The following is a 14,613-nucleotide window of genomic DNA, read 5'->3' on the forward strand; positions in this document are numbered from 1 at the left end:
CCCATCCTCCCGTGCATCTACCGCCATACGCTAAGAAAAACGTGCTCGTGTTAGTGATGTGATTCCCCCTAAGTCCATCTTATATGATCTGTTATCCTTGCATCACATCCTGAGGGGATACGCTCGCCTCCTCTATTCATCCCATGGGATGTTCTCAGCCCTTCAATTTGTCACTCACCTGTTTCACTCTTGTAGGCTAGAGGAATGAATAGTGGAATCTCCAAAAAACACTTTGGGGCAAATTTCTTGATAACCAAGAAAATTGTGAAGAAAGGTCTTACTTTGCTGACGAGGACGTACATGCCCTCCTAGAAAGTGATAATGTGATAGGCTGATATATAGAGCTTTGCAGATAGTTAGGTATGATGCAGATATATAGGAGGCGCACACTTTAAACTTGATACATTGATAGATCTAGATAGAATGAGAGGTTTGTAGCGATTTGCTATGAAACTAGGGTAAAGATACCCTGGAAGTCATTTTAGTTAACTTTGCATTAGCATCCTGTATCCTTGAGGCAGTTCCACCTGGACCTTTGACCATCATCCATCTACGAGCATGCAAGCTCGACTAACCACTCTCTTCACAAGGCGTTGCGTGATATCCAACTCTTAATCTGCGCTGTCATGCATCCTCTTCTATCATATGTGGCTTACGACCACGACAAAGTATAGGAAGACTAGAAGATGGCCTGGGAGCATGCCGAAGTGGGACGTAGTGGCACCACTGCACATCACACACTGCTTGCCTATCTTGATATTTCCGGGCTCTATGCCCCAGGGTGACGCCAAGAGCAGGAGTAAAATCATCGAAGCAGAAGTTACAAGGATTCGAACTGGACAGGAAGTAGACCGCACCAAGCAGGGCGCTTTTCCTCTGGCCAGTGGGTAGATCACTCCTACCTGGGTGTCTTCCTGAGATGGTTTGGGAGCTTGTTAGAGCCATGTGACTCAGTCTGTTTATAGATCTTTACACTGGTGTACTTAATGATGACGCTCAAGTTGTTTTCCGTGCTGTATAAGTCTTCGGATTAGTTGGCCAATGATGCCAAAGATGTGGTCGAGTGAGGGCAAACATCATAGTATAATTATTCCATTGCAGGTCCTCCCAGACTCTGTGTGTGCTTACAGACAAGTCACTGAGCTGCTTCGGTTTTTATTACACCTGTAATTGGTAATGCCCAGACAGGTGTGTGCCCACAGACAAGTCTTTATTTAAATACACCAACCATTCCCTGGCATACCATGGATCTCGTGCACAATCCCTGCATAGAAACAAATATACATGACATCCTTTGGTTTAGAATTATATGAGTTTAAGACCAGCTAAACTGCTTGATGCACAGCGTAACCTTGGTCAAGTCACTTAATCACTGTGTGTTGCCACTTTACTATTATTCAATGCAAACATACAGTAATGTGTATCGCCACGTTCCTGCTCCGCGTGGGTGTTCCTCAGTGGGCTGCTCTATAGGGCTGGTAGAAAGGGGTGGTTTAGCACTTGCTGGTTCCAACCTCCTGATGGTAGGTGGTCCAGAGAAGAGAAATGTTCGACTTGGAAGACCAGGACAAACATGCCCTCACAGTGCAGAGCAAAGCGCTACAACCCAGTTTCATGCATAACCCCTCACTGGAAAAACAAGAACTAGGGCTATGCCTTCAGGACTGAGTACATTATAGGCCTGGGGGGCTGGGCATGGGGAAATGAATGTCCCTTAACTGTTTTGTTTTAAGTGGGGTTCTGTCATCTCTTAATGTTTACATGTAGCACTATATGTTGGGGTGCACTGCTTTTTCCCTTGTTGAGAAGCAGTCCAATATTAGACCTTAAAACATCACATTTTGCACGGGGATGGGGAGAGAGGTTGCAAGAGATTTCACTTGGGTAAAAGTCTGGAGATCGGAGACCAGACCCTCCGGACGAACCATATGTTCATGCGACAGTCACAGTTCTTTTGTGCATCTCCGTTGTATACACTGTACCTTACAAGGGCTTCATCAGCAGGGAAACCATTTGAATGCAGTCCTTTATGGACCTCCACACTTGAATTAGAGAAAATCTGTCTGTGGTGGACCCTATCACTCACTAAATCTTCAATCCAGCGGAACTGTGGCAATGGGAAAATGCAATTCCAGTTACATGTTACACACCAGGCCTGTTGCCTCCTCATAAACACCCTCTTCCTTTTGTGCTCATGGTTGCTGGGTGGTGTTTGGTGTGAATTTGCTAGAGTAATTTTATGAGAGCATCCGTGGAAGAGGAGAAAACAAATCTTCGTGTGAGTTTGTTGGAACCATAAAGAGGTATAATGTTCCTCGAAGCAACTGGAGACGTCTACCAGCGCAGTGGTGTGATGCTTGGGTCCTGTTTGAAGATGCATTCTTCTAAATCTAACGATTCTTCCTTTCAGGACAGTATGCACCTCATTAGCCGAGGAGAGAAAGATCTGGTCCTCTGAAGGTAATAATCACGCCCACGCTGCTAGTCCTAACGGGTCAAGGATGCTTCGGCTCTTTCGCTGTAGAGTGTTAGACTTAGCCACCATCTCTGCTTTCTAACACTTGTGGGGAACTGTGCTCTACTACTGAACTCACTAATCTCGGTCTCTGCTTTTGCTTAATGGCTGCCGGACTCGATGCGTCGTGCTATTGGTCGATGACACGCTTTCTTCCTTTTTTCACATACCATTTTTCAGCTTGGGAACTCAACAGCTTTCCTAGCCACTTGATTCACTTGTGACTTTCCACTTAGCAACCACCCACACAGCCACCTTTCTTCTTGACTGCATTTGCTTCCTGAAATATTCACTATAGTATTTCCTGTTTTACTGTGTGGTTCCTGTTGTCTCAACATGTGTTTGTGCGTAATACTGGCCCAGAGGATCGGCCCCCACTCGCCAACCTTCCTCATTCACTTTCAATGTTGTTAAGAGTCACAGGAAGGCCTGAAACCCTATCAAAAGGGTTTGAGCAAGCACCTCCCATAAGCCCTTTTTGTATTAAATCTTCAAATGGATTACTACTATCCATAACCCAGAAATAAAAGTAGCGTGTGTCTCCAGACCAATCTACCATTCCCACTTAGGCTCGCTTCACCTATCTCACCCACACCGAACGATCTAAGATCATTCGGAAAGGAAGCCCCAATGAGAATAAAATAAAAGAGTTTAAATATACAAAGCAATGGTTTAATTTAGAGCTCGGGAGATCAGAACAGGCCTTGCAGGATTGAAAACACCAATAGAATTGAACCAGTATTGTGGTGGAGATAAAGATAGTGTGGAATTCATACAAGAGGTTGTTTTCTAACAGTCATGGAGCCGAATGGAAAGCTATACTTGAATATGAAATACCTAACTACATAGTGACATCATACTGGATTATGTAAAAATCAAAATAAGGAAAATTCGTACAAGGCTTCAGAGCAGCTTCTCTCTTCCTGCCCCAGCTGAAGGTCGCCTTTTGCAGCGTGAATCTTTCTGGATTCACTATGCTGTGCATTATTCCGCGATCTTGTGGTTGGGTCCGGATTCGTAGTCTTTTCTTTGTTTTTTTTTATTTTTTTCGTAGCCCAGGTGGGCGTCGACGTCCACCATTTGGTGCACCTCCCGTGACGTCGTCGTGCTTCCTGCGGAAGTCCCACCTTTGGGACGCCATCTTCAGATTCTTTTTTCCGCCGTTGGGTCTGGATCGTCATCGGGAAGCTCCAGAATTACACTCGAAGGAAGAAGGAAGAAAAGCGAGTTTCGTCGATAGAATCACTAGAAGATATCAGGAAAGGAAGAGATTTCATCAGGAGCGCGAAGAAAGGAGGACCAGCGCCCCTTTTCTTCGACGGCCTTGGAGAATGCACGCTCAGAGACCCTGAGCGCAATGGACAAGACGCCATTCAAGTTCTGCCCAAACTGCCACCACAAGTTCGCGCAGAAAGACCAGCATCCGGTCTGCAACCTCTGCCTGCCGGTCGATCACCAGAGTATCGACTGCAACGCCTGCTCAGCCTTCGCGCCGAAGACACTCAGGGTGAGAGAGCGGCAGAGAAGAGCCAACGCCAACATGGATGGCAAGGGGAAGCCCCCGACGCTCTACGATCTGGGCCTCTCCACGGACGACGAGGACAACGTCGCCGAGACAGCCGAAAACTTCACGGTCGTAGAGACCGACAAGAAAAAAGAAGACGAGGTAAGAGAATCGTCGAGCGCAAAACAGAAAGTTCCTCGACAACACGAGGGTGACTCGAGAAAAACTGAGTCAAAGTCCACGAAGGGAGCCCCGGCGCCGAAAACTTCGACGTCCAAAGGGGGAACCACGGACAAGAGGCAGAGCGGATCCTTAGAAAAGGACTCCCTGGTGCCGAAAGACGCCGAAAGGCAAGGGTCGTCGAAAGCATCCCATGAAACGGGCCGATCGACGCAGAAAGAACGTTCGACGTCGACGCAAGTTTCATCGAAAAGACCCGCGGTCGACGCCGAAAGCATCTCCGAGATGGAGAAAAAGAAGAGGCGGCTCGAGGCCGAAATGGAGAACATCCTTCAAAGGAAGAAGGAGTTCGACGCCAGGATGAAGGAATTCAAGATTCCAACGGTTTCATCGGCGGACGTCGGTGAGGTCGAAGACGAGTTCGACGCCGAAGGGCTGACAAGGGATCTCGAAGAGGAAGAAGAGCCCTATTATGAGGGAGAAGCCGAGGAAGAAGACCAACGGTCGTTCTACGAATCGGCGGCATCTACCAGCAACGACGTCGAATGGCACGATCTCGACACCGAAAACCCGGAGGAGCCCGTGGACACGTACCCTTCGAGGCCTTCGCCACCCGACGACATCGGGGTCTACAATATGGTGGTCAGGAGCGCAGCAATGGCCTTCGGCGTCAAACTCGACGAGGAGAAACCGAAAGCCGATTTTCTCGTCGAGACACTGCTCCCCATCCAGACAAGGAGCCAGTTCCTCCCCATGCTACAAAGCGTGATGAGTCAGGGGAGAGAAGCCTTCAAGGAACCTGCGACCTGCCGGTCGATCACGCCCAGGACAGAGAAGAAATATAAGCACTCCTCCCTGGACCCCCCTTACATCAAGGGGAGCGTGACCGCGGACTCCATCATAGCCTCCACGGCCAGGAGAAGGGCCAACGTACCAGCAACTTCGGGCCCACCTCCGGATAAGGAGAGCAGGAGGATTGACCTCACAGGAAGAAAGGTCGAGAGGAACGCCGCAATGCACTGGCGCATGGCGATTTCAAATGCACTCCTCAATAGACACCAATACCAGCACTGGGATGAGATGGGGGAGCTAGTAAAGCACCTCCCCGAAGAATACCGCCAGAGAGCCTCTCACCTGATAGACGAAGGCAAGAACATCGCCAACTCCTGTATAAAGACAGCGTTGGATGGGGCAGAGACTTCAGCAAGACTCATGGCCATAGGGGTCACAGAGAGGAGGCATGCATGGCTAAGAATCTCGGGATTCAAACCGGAAGTGCAGAACAACATCCTTGGCACCCCCTTCAACGGAGAGACACTGTTCGGAGCAATAGTGGACGACAAGCTCACCCAGCTGAAAAAAGAAAACGAGACGGCGAGGTCCATGGGGGCCCTACAACTCAGGGGAATGAGGCGAGGAAATCCCTCGGAGACCCTACGGTAGGGGAGGAAGCCAGCAGGGGACGTCGCACCAGGCGTTCCAACAAAGTCAGCAGGGTGAAGGTCACGGACAAGGTCAGCAGAAGCAAAACTGGCAATATCAACCTCGGGGCCAGTCCTTTCGCGGGAGAGGGAACGGACGTGGCCAAAGGAGGAGAGGGGGCGAACAGCCCTCGACGAAGTGACTCAGCACGCAAGAGGACGCCTACCCTCGTCAGGACCCCAAGGGTGAGGCGCAAAAAAGTGTCATCAGGGGGAAGAGAAGATTCAAGAGCCTACGAGCATACGACACCAGTAGGCGGAAGACTGAGGTTCTACCTTCAGGAGTGGCGGCGTATAACCACAGACAAGTGGATACGGAACATTGTGCAGTACGGATACTGCGTAGAGTTGGAGAAAAGACCTCCAAACAGGAAACCAAAGGGAAGACTGAGATCGGCCCAAGAACTGGCAATACTCAGAGAAGAAACGCGGAAACTCCTGCAAAAGGGAGCCATAGAGACAGTGCCGTTCAGAGAACGCAACAAAGGGGTCTACTCAAACTACTTCGTGGTTCCGAAGGTAGACGGAGACCTCAGACCCATACTAGACCTCCGTTACCTAAACAAGTTCATCAGAACGCAAAGGTTCAAAATGACTTCACTGCAGGAGGTTCTGCCACAGATAAGAGAAGGGGACTTCATGGTCACCGTGGACCTCAAGGATGCCTACCTTCACATCCCAATAAACAGAAGGCACAAGGGCCTTCTAAGATTCAACATCGAACAAGAACACTACCAGTTCACGACCCTGGCCTTCGGATTAAAATCAGCACCAAGGGTCTTTACAAAATGCCTGTCGGCGGTAGCGGCGCACCTACGAAGGCAGGGAATACATGTCTACCCCTACTTGGACGACTGGCTGGTCAAGGCAAACTCACGCGGAAAGTGCGAGAGGCACGCAAAACGCGTAACAGACACCCTCACGAATCTGGGATTCTCGATCCACTGGGGAAAATCATCGATGGAACCGGAGCAGGTGAAGATTTTCCTGGGGGCAAAGATCAACTCCCGCAACAGTACAGTAGTGCCCAGCGACAGGAGGACAGAGGCTCTACTGAAGGAGGCGAAGCTCTACCAGAAGGGGCGAGCTCTGACAGTGAGGGCTGTGAGCAAGATGATGGGGATGATGGCGTCCTGTATCCAGCTGGTGCCGAATGTACGCCTGCACATGAGACCATTCCAGGAATGGCTACAACAACAATGGTCACAAGCAAACGGAAGTTGGGAGGATCTAGTGGTTGTAACGCACGCAGTGCAGGAGGAGATAACTTGGTGGAACAGAGACAACATAACAACAGGGAGAAGCCTGACACCACCAATCCCAACAGTGACCATTACCAAGGACGCATCGCAGAAGGGATGGGGAGCGCACATGGACAACCTCAGAGTGAGGGGTCTATGGGCCCCAGCAGATGCGGTCCGCCATATCAACTACCTCGAGTTGAAAACAATCCTGCTAGCCCTGAAGGCATTCCAGAGACACCTGTTCAACAAGAGGGTGTTGGTCCAAACAGACAACACCACGGCGATGTTCTACATCAACAAACAAGGGGGGACACAGTCGTTCCCGCTCTCATCCCTAGCTCAGGAGATTTGGAGATGGGCCATACCTCTCAGGATAGATCTACTGGCAATTCACCTACCGGGGAAGGACAATGTGGAGGCAGACTGGCTAAGCAGGCAGACCTCAGCATCACACGAGTGGGAGCTCAATGGCCAGGAAACGGAGAAACTCTTCCGGAGATGGGGGACTCCCACAATAGACCTATTTGCAACACGCCACAATGCAAAATGCCAAAGCTTCGCGTCCAGGCAGCCAGATCAGCAATCCAAGGGAAATGCCCTATGGATAAGCTGGTCGAGGACATTTGCCTACGCCTTTCCACCGATACCCCTGTTGCACAGAGTGCTCGACAAGTGCAGAACCAGCAACATGACTCTAATCCTGGTGGCTCCGCAGTGGGCGAGGCAGACATGGTTCTCACAAATTCAAGAAATGGCACAAGGCGACCCATACAGGTTCGAGAGGAGGAAGGACCTGCTCTCAATGCAAAACGGAGAGGTCCTGCACCCAGAGCCAGAGACCCTCAACCTGGCGGCATGGCTCCTGAAGACCTAGAGTTCGCACACCTAAGATTGCCGCCGAGCACGATGCGAGTGCTACGGGAGGCGAGGAAACCAACTACACGAAAATGCTACAGCGCAAAATGGAAGAGGTTCACTGTGTGGTGCCGAAAAAAGGGCCTGCAAAACAGAATGACAAGAGACTCAACAGTACTGAGGTACCTCACACACCTTCTAAAGAGTAACCTCTGCTCGAGCTCACTAAGGGTACACCTAGCGGCCATCGTGGCCTACACCAGAGGTGAAAAAGGTGGAAGTTTCTTCAGCTCGCAGGTGGTGAGGAGATTCATGGAAGGAGCCAAAAGGATGGCCCCCCCGAAAAGGTTGCCGCCGCCGGCATGGAATCTGAATGTGGTCCTGACGGAGCTCATGAAGGCACCGTTTGAACCCATTCACAAGGCCACACTGCAGATGTTGACTATGAAAACAGCCTTTCTGGTGGCCATAACCTCACTACGCAGGGTGAGCGAGCTTCAAGCACTAACGCTGCAGGAACCCTACATTCAGATTCACAAAGATAGAATAGTCCTGAGAACGGACCCACACTTCATGCCCAAGGTAGTGTCGGCGTTCCACATGAATCAGAGTATCCAGATACCAAGTTTCTTCCAAAACCCGACTACAAACGCAGAAAAGGCACTGCACACCCTCGATGCCAGAAGAGCGGTGATGCACTACATTGAGAGGACCAAGGAACTCAGGAAGTCGAAACAGCTGTTTGTGTCCTTTGCTACTAGCTTCATGGGTAGGCCAGTGACTAAGGGCACCATCGCAAGGTGGATTGCCCTCACTATTCAATTCTGCCACAAACAGGCTGGACAGGAGCTAGCGGAGGGGCCGCAGGCTCACTCCACAAGGAAGAAAGGGGCCACCGTGGCCTTCCTGGCGAACACGCCCATCCAGGACATATGCCTCGCGGCAACTTGGGCATCTGTGCACACGTTCACGAAACACTACTGCGTGGACATTCAGATGAACAAGGAAGCACAGGTTGGACAGAAGGTGCTTCAGCACATTTTCAACGACCAACGCTCATCTACCACCCAGCCGCCACAGAATTAGGAAAACCGCTACAAAGTCTATGCACAGCATAGTGAATCCAGAAAGATTCACACTGCAAAACGAATAGTTTCTTACCTGTCGGTGTAGTTTTGCAGCTTGAAGATCTTTCTGGATTCACTAGCGAACCCACCCACCTCCGCCAGGAAGATGAGGCTGGAGGAGGAGGGGGTAAAATGGAAAAGATCAAAGAAATGAAAACATACAGATAAAGGGACAAGAAGGATTAATCAATCGCCTAGGGTTAAAAAAAAAAAAAAAAAGAAGGAAAGGAAAAAAGAACCCGAAGATGGCGCCCCAAAGGTGGGACTTCCGCAGGAAGCACGACGACGTCACGGGAGGTGCACCAAATGGTGGACGTCGACGCCCACCTGGGCTACGAAAAAAAAAAAAAAAAACAAAGAAAAGACTACGAATCCGGACCCAACCACAAGATCGCGGAATAATGCACAGCATAGTGAATCCAGAAAGATCTTCAAGCTGCAAAACTACACCGACAGGTAAGAAACTATTCGTTTTCCACCTTGTATCTTTTTGACACGAGCGGGTCGAGGTGGTTGCAATAAGGATGAAGGTCTCAGCTGGTCTAAAAACCAAAGCTGGCGTTAAACATTAAGAATTGTTTTGACTTCTTCCCTGGCATTCGAAGTCCTGAACTTGTCTCACCAACCGAGCCTCATTCCTCGAGCCCATGAACAGTCTGCTGTCAGTCCACCCTTAGAGGAACACTGCCGAGAGCAAGTGGTTTACCAACTCTCGCTACTTTTTTTAGTCTATTTTACCCCAGAAAAGTCCCAGGAAGAGAAGTAACAGCAGCTCCAGGATCATGCTCACCACATTGTCATCAAGTGTCGGCTAGGATTCGGAGCCACAGGGATACTGCAACGGCACTCGCATACATGGGATGATTGTTGTCCATACCTAGAGAAAAACCATATACCAGTTTGGCGAAAGGGCAGGGTGAGTGCCTGGGAAAAGCTCAAAAAAGATTCTACTTCCAGTAAATGTCAAATGAGACGCCAAATGGAGAAAGTTAAGCCTCTCTGCTTCATCCTGCTTCTGAAATTCTGTGAGATTGACCCAGCCACGCATGCGATTCAATCTTTGGAAGGAATGACTAAGGCAGGTATTGTGAAAATTCAACATTATTGTATTCCATAACGTTGGAAGCATACAGCTATAGTAAACGTACCATGCATTCTAAAAATGCAAGACCCAGAGCTCTGATAAAAATGCTGAAAGTATATATGGCATCACATTAACTAAAACTTTACCCTTCATTGACAGGGGATTGACTCAAAGCTTTGGAAGGTGTCCACTGGAGTCCGTTAATAGGATATCTCAGGCATTGACCTCTCTTCCGAGATTCCTCAGCTTTACTGTCTCCCCAAATCTACAGCTAATTCGCCACAAGCTTGGAAGCTTTATAGGGGTCAAAGGATTCACCCTGTTACAGATTGTAGCACCACAGTCTAGGGACCAGATGTTGGTAAATCTGAAATACCGATTTCTTAATAGCGAATTTTACCGATTCGCTATTAAGAAATCGGTATTTCCTATGTAGGTAAAGATTTGGTAAAAAATACTGAATCCTTAATATTCCTTATTACCGAATCGGTAATTGAGATTCGGTAATAAGGAATACCTACCCATTCATTTCTATGGGCTTGGAGGCCCATAGAAATGAATGTGAAGACCTTCACTATTAGCGATTCGGTATTACCGAATCGCTAATAGCGGGAGCACTTTCAAGGGTGCCAGGGTGTCAAAAGGACACCCTGTTGCACCCCTGAAATGTGGATGTGTGCACATGTGGCGCACATACATGCCCTAAGGACATGAATGTGTGCCACATGGCACTAAACAAAAAACAAAAAAGTGATTTTTTTAAAGGAAATCGGTAATTACCACCAACTTCAAGTTGGTGGTAATTACCGATTTCTTAAGGCTCAAAAGCACTCTTTAATGTGCTTCCTACATTGCATTTAAGGAATCGGTATTACCGATTCCTTAAATGCAAGAGCAATAAGGAATCGGTATTTACCGATTCCTTACCTACATTAGGAATGGCTAAATACCAGTCAGTAACGCTGATTTACCGAATTTCGGCGTTACCGACTGGTATTTAGCCACCTACAGCTGGCCCTAGGGGACCTTCTGTCTGCACCCTTCTCCAAAGATGCCCAATTTCTGAACCCAAACAGGTTTATTGTGCCACAGGTTGAAGCGTCTCTGGAAGTCACAGGTCACTTTCTCAATATCAGCCTTTTCTATCTCTATCTATACAAACATGTGGCTTCCCTTGTAAATGAAATGAAAAAAACATTTATGTAACGCATGGCTACCCAGAAGCATCCCAGCGCTGGACAAAACTAGAGACAGGTAACAGAACTTAAGGAAAGAGAATAGTCTTTAATTGTTTGCGAAAGGCCAGGTGATTAGATTCCCTATGCAAGAACAGAGGCAGAGAGTTCCAGAGTTTAGCAGCGTTATACGAAAACAGCCGACCTCCACTTCTGGCCTTCTTGATCCTAGGGACCTCAACTAAATGGAGCTCATCTGATCGCAGTTTCCTCTTGGCCTTGTATGGGCGGATCTTAGATGAATTTATCGGTGGCCCGTTCCCTTGCAGGGCTTTATGAACCACGCAAAGGACCTTAAAACTGATGCTTTCTCGCACTGGAAGCCAATGGGGAGAGTGGAGTGCAGGTTTTGCTGAATGGCGATTGGAAACTCCCATCAGCAGTCTCGCTGCACAGCTTTGTACTGTCTGAAGATTCGAGACTACTGCAGTACGGGCGCCCAAATATAGGGCGTTGCCATAGTCAATCCTGGACAGTATTAGCGATTGGACAAACATTTTTTTTGCTTGAGAAGGAAGGAGGGGAAGCGCTTTGCGGGTCATTCTGAGCAGGCCATAACAGGTGGCCGCAGTCTTCCTGGCCTGCACCTTAAAGTTTAAATTCTGGTCTAACCAGATGCCTAGGCTCTTTATCTCGGTTTTTGGCACCGGTGCCAGGCTCATACACGCTGGCCACATCGTGCTGGATTTAAAATGTAAGGGATTGCCCAGAATCATGAGTTCGGTTTTCTCACCGTTGAGCTTAAGATGTGACCTGCCCATCCACTTAGAGACTTCTTCCAAACATAAGTGGAGGCCTTTAGATCTCTGATCTGAATGATTCAATGCTAAAACCAGTTGGGTATCGTCGGCGTACGTTACCATGTGGATCCCAAATGGGGCTACAATGTCCGCCAGTTGGGCCATGTAAACATTAAGAACAGTCGGGCTCAGCGATGAGCCTTGAGGCACTCCACACTGTAATGGAAGGGGCTTTGAAACCTTGTCACCCTCAAATACTTGAAAAAATCTTCCCTCCAGGAAGGAACGCAGCCATTGAAGCGCAGTACCAGTTACTCCGGCGCTCCTGAGACGCTTAACAAAGATACGGTGGTTCACCGTGTCAAAGGCTGCGCTTAGGTCGAGGAGTATAATGGCTGAGGACCCACCAGCATCTAGAATCTTTCTGCATTCTTCCACCACAGCTAACAGAGCAGTTTCGGTGCGCTGTCGCGGGCGGAATCCTGTTTGGGAGGAATGAAGCAAGTCGTGTGATTCAAGAAAACCAGATCAAGTCTGGTTTATGTATTTCTCAGTGATCTTGCTGATCCCTGGAAGAAGAGAGATGGGGCGATAGTTGCCCAGATCTGCAGGATCCAGATTGGGTTTCTTTAATAAAGTTTTCACCATGGCCCTTTTCCAGTTGTGACCTTGCTATCTTCGGAGTTGAAAAGCATTGGCACTAAACTGTTTGTGTCAAATAAATGTCGTAGTAGAGAAGCTCTATATATCTCAATGTATGGCCCACAAGAAAAAATGTCAAAGAGAAGGCTGTGTCACTGTGTGTGCTGAGCATCCAAGACCGTGCCCGGCGAACGACCTTTACAACGCGGTTGTTACACCGCGGTTCATTTACATCGCTGTCATTACAACGCAAGTCGTTATAACGACTTGCGCTGTATGGCGCTATACACAAAGGAATAGTATGATTTGCTATTTCAACACCTTCCCTACTGTTACGTAGGCCCGAGTAGGAATAGTAAATCATACTATTCCTAAGTCCAGCGCCCTCCAGCGCAAGTTCTTGTAACGACTTGCGTTGTAATAACTGCGATGTAACGTACCACGGTGTAACAACCTTGTTGTAACGTCACATATTCCCGTGCCCTGTGTCTGGAGCCGCTGGCACATGAAACTCTTCTGGAGCCCTGATTGCCTTTGATGTTTATACCTATTCCAGCTACTCATGGTCAACTTGTTAAGCAATATCCTACTTAGTTAAGTTACTGATCCATGCTTATCTCTGGGTAGCGTGTCTGTTTCCTGTATCTAGTGTATGAATAACCCCCCTCAACTGCTTACTGTAGTGTAAAGTGCCTCCTCGTCCTTGTCCATTCCATTTACAATCTGGTCTGATGCAGATGGTCTGGTAGATCATACAGAAGCCCCTAAGGAGGGTGAAAACCTATAAAGATTTGAGGAAGAAAACTGCATAGAAAGCATGAAGGGAAGAGAGACAAGGACTTGCAACAAGGAGAAGCAAGAACTTAGATGGTACCCACACGAAAAACAGGAAGCTTCAACAAGGAAAAGCAGGTCCTCCAGGGGGTTGAGGCACAAACCTATATAGAACCTAAATTGCAGGCAAGCAGGGACTTGTAAGATGAGGAGACGAAATTGGAAAGGGTTGAAGCAGTAACGTATATGAAATATAGATAGTGAATTGAAACCGGAACCTGCAAGGAGTGAAGGTAAGAAAATCCAGGGAGCTGAGGCAGGAACCCACATGGAAGTCTGCCAGAGAATGGAGGCGGGAGCCTACTGGACAGGAAGTAGGACCTGCAGGGGGTTAAAGCAGAAACCTATAGAGAAGGAAACCATGCGGGCGGCGGATGCAGGCACCTACAGAAAAGGGAGGCAGGAACCCGCAAGGCAGTGGAGCTGGGAACCTGCAGAGATGGGATACGGAAGTCTGCAAGAAACAGACTGGGAATGGGAGTCATCATGGCAGTCCATTGAGAGAAAAGGAATCATGGGCAGAGGAAAAACATTAGGGGAAAGCAGACTTGGGGCATGAGGAAGTGTGAGAAACTGAAATGAGAAGAAGAGACCAGAGGAGGAACACATGAGAAAAGGAAAAGACCCGATGGAGACAAAAAGGGAAATGGCTAGAAGAGAAGTGAGAAGATGCAATTGTCTTGAGGAAGCAACAGGCATCTAAAGAAGCACGAGGTAGGGAAGAAATGCGAGTGGGAAGAGATATGGGGAACACAGAGATGACAGAAGAGCCAGAGGGAGAGGCATTGGAGAGAGTCATTAGAGGAAGAAATATAAATGAGAAAAGGCATGTTTATCCTTAAGAGACGCTGCAAGAGGTGCACCAGATATGCGAAGATACATTATGTAGAAAAGTGTGATAATGAACATAAAAAGTGTAATGGTGAACATAAAAAGTGTGATGGTGAACATAACAGAGTGATCATGGGACGTTCGCGGGAAGAGGCGTGAAAGTCTGAAAGCCATGTAGGTCTGAGATATGACAGAGACATAGACAAAGTGACAAGCAGTGGAAAGAAAGACCTTAGAGTGCATCGTGATTAAAAGTCCATGGTTTGGGAACTGCCATGTACAGAGAGGAGAGAGTCAGGGGACTTAAGCAGGAGGTATCAGTGAGTACAAATGCTAGGGAT

General features: G+C 48.3%; 1 protein-coding gene across 6 annotated transcripts in view; it reads left to right on the plus strand.

Annotated features, from left to right (window-relative positions):
• The window catches only part of RELT (RELT TNF receptor), a 176,349-nt gene that overhangs the window by 141,168 nt on the left and 20,568 nt on the right, over positions 1–14,613 (plus strand). For 3 of the 6 annotated variants that reach the window (XM_085623311.1, XM_085623312.1, XM_085623315.1), the window contains one exon: positions 2,411–2,460. The exons of 2 other annotated variants lie outside the window; for them this stretch is intronic. In XM_085623311.1, the coding sequence (XP_085479437.1) occupies positions 2,411–2,458 (48 nt within the window). In that variant the 3' untranslated portion in view covers positions 2,459–2,460. Of the gene's footprint in view, positions 1–2,410; positions 3,469–8,960; positions 9,109–14,613 lie in introns of those variants that run through there. One more of the 6 variants, XR_014967947.1, reaches the window with a different exon arrangement.

The sequence above is a fragment of the Triturus cristatus genome, chromosome 8, assembly GCF_964204655.1.
Source record: "Triturus cristatus chromosome 8, aTriCri1.1, whole genome shotgun sequence".
Classification (NCBI taxonomy): Eukaryota; Metazoa; Chordata; class Amphibia; order Caudata; family Salamandridae; genus Triturus; species Triturus cristatus.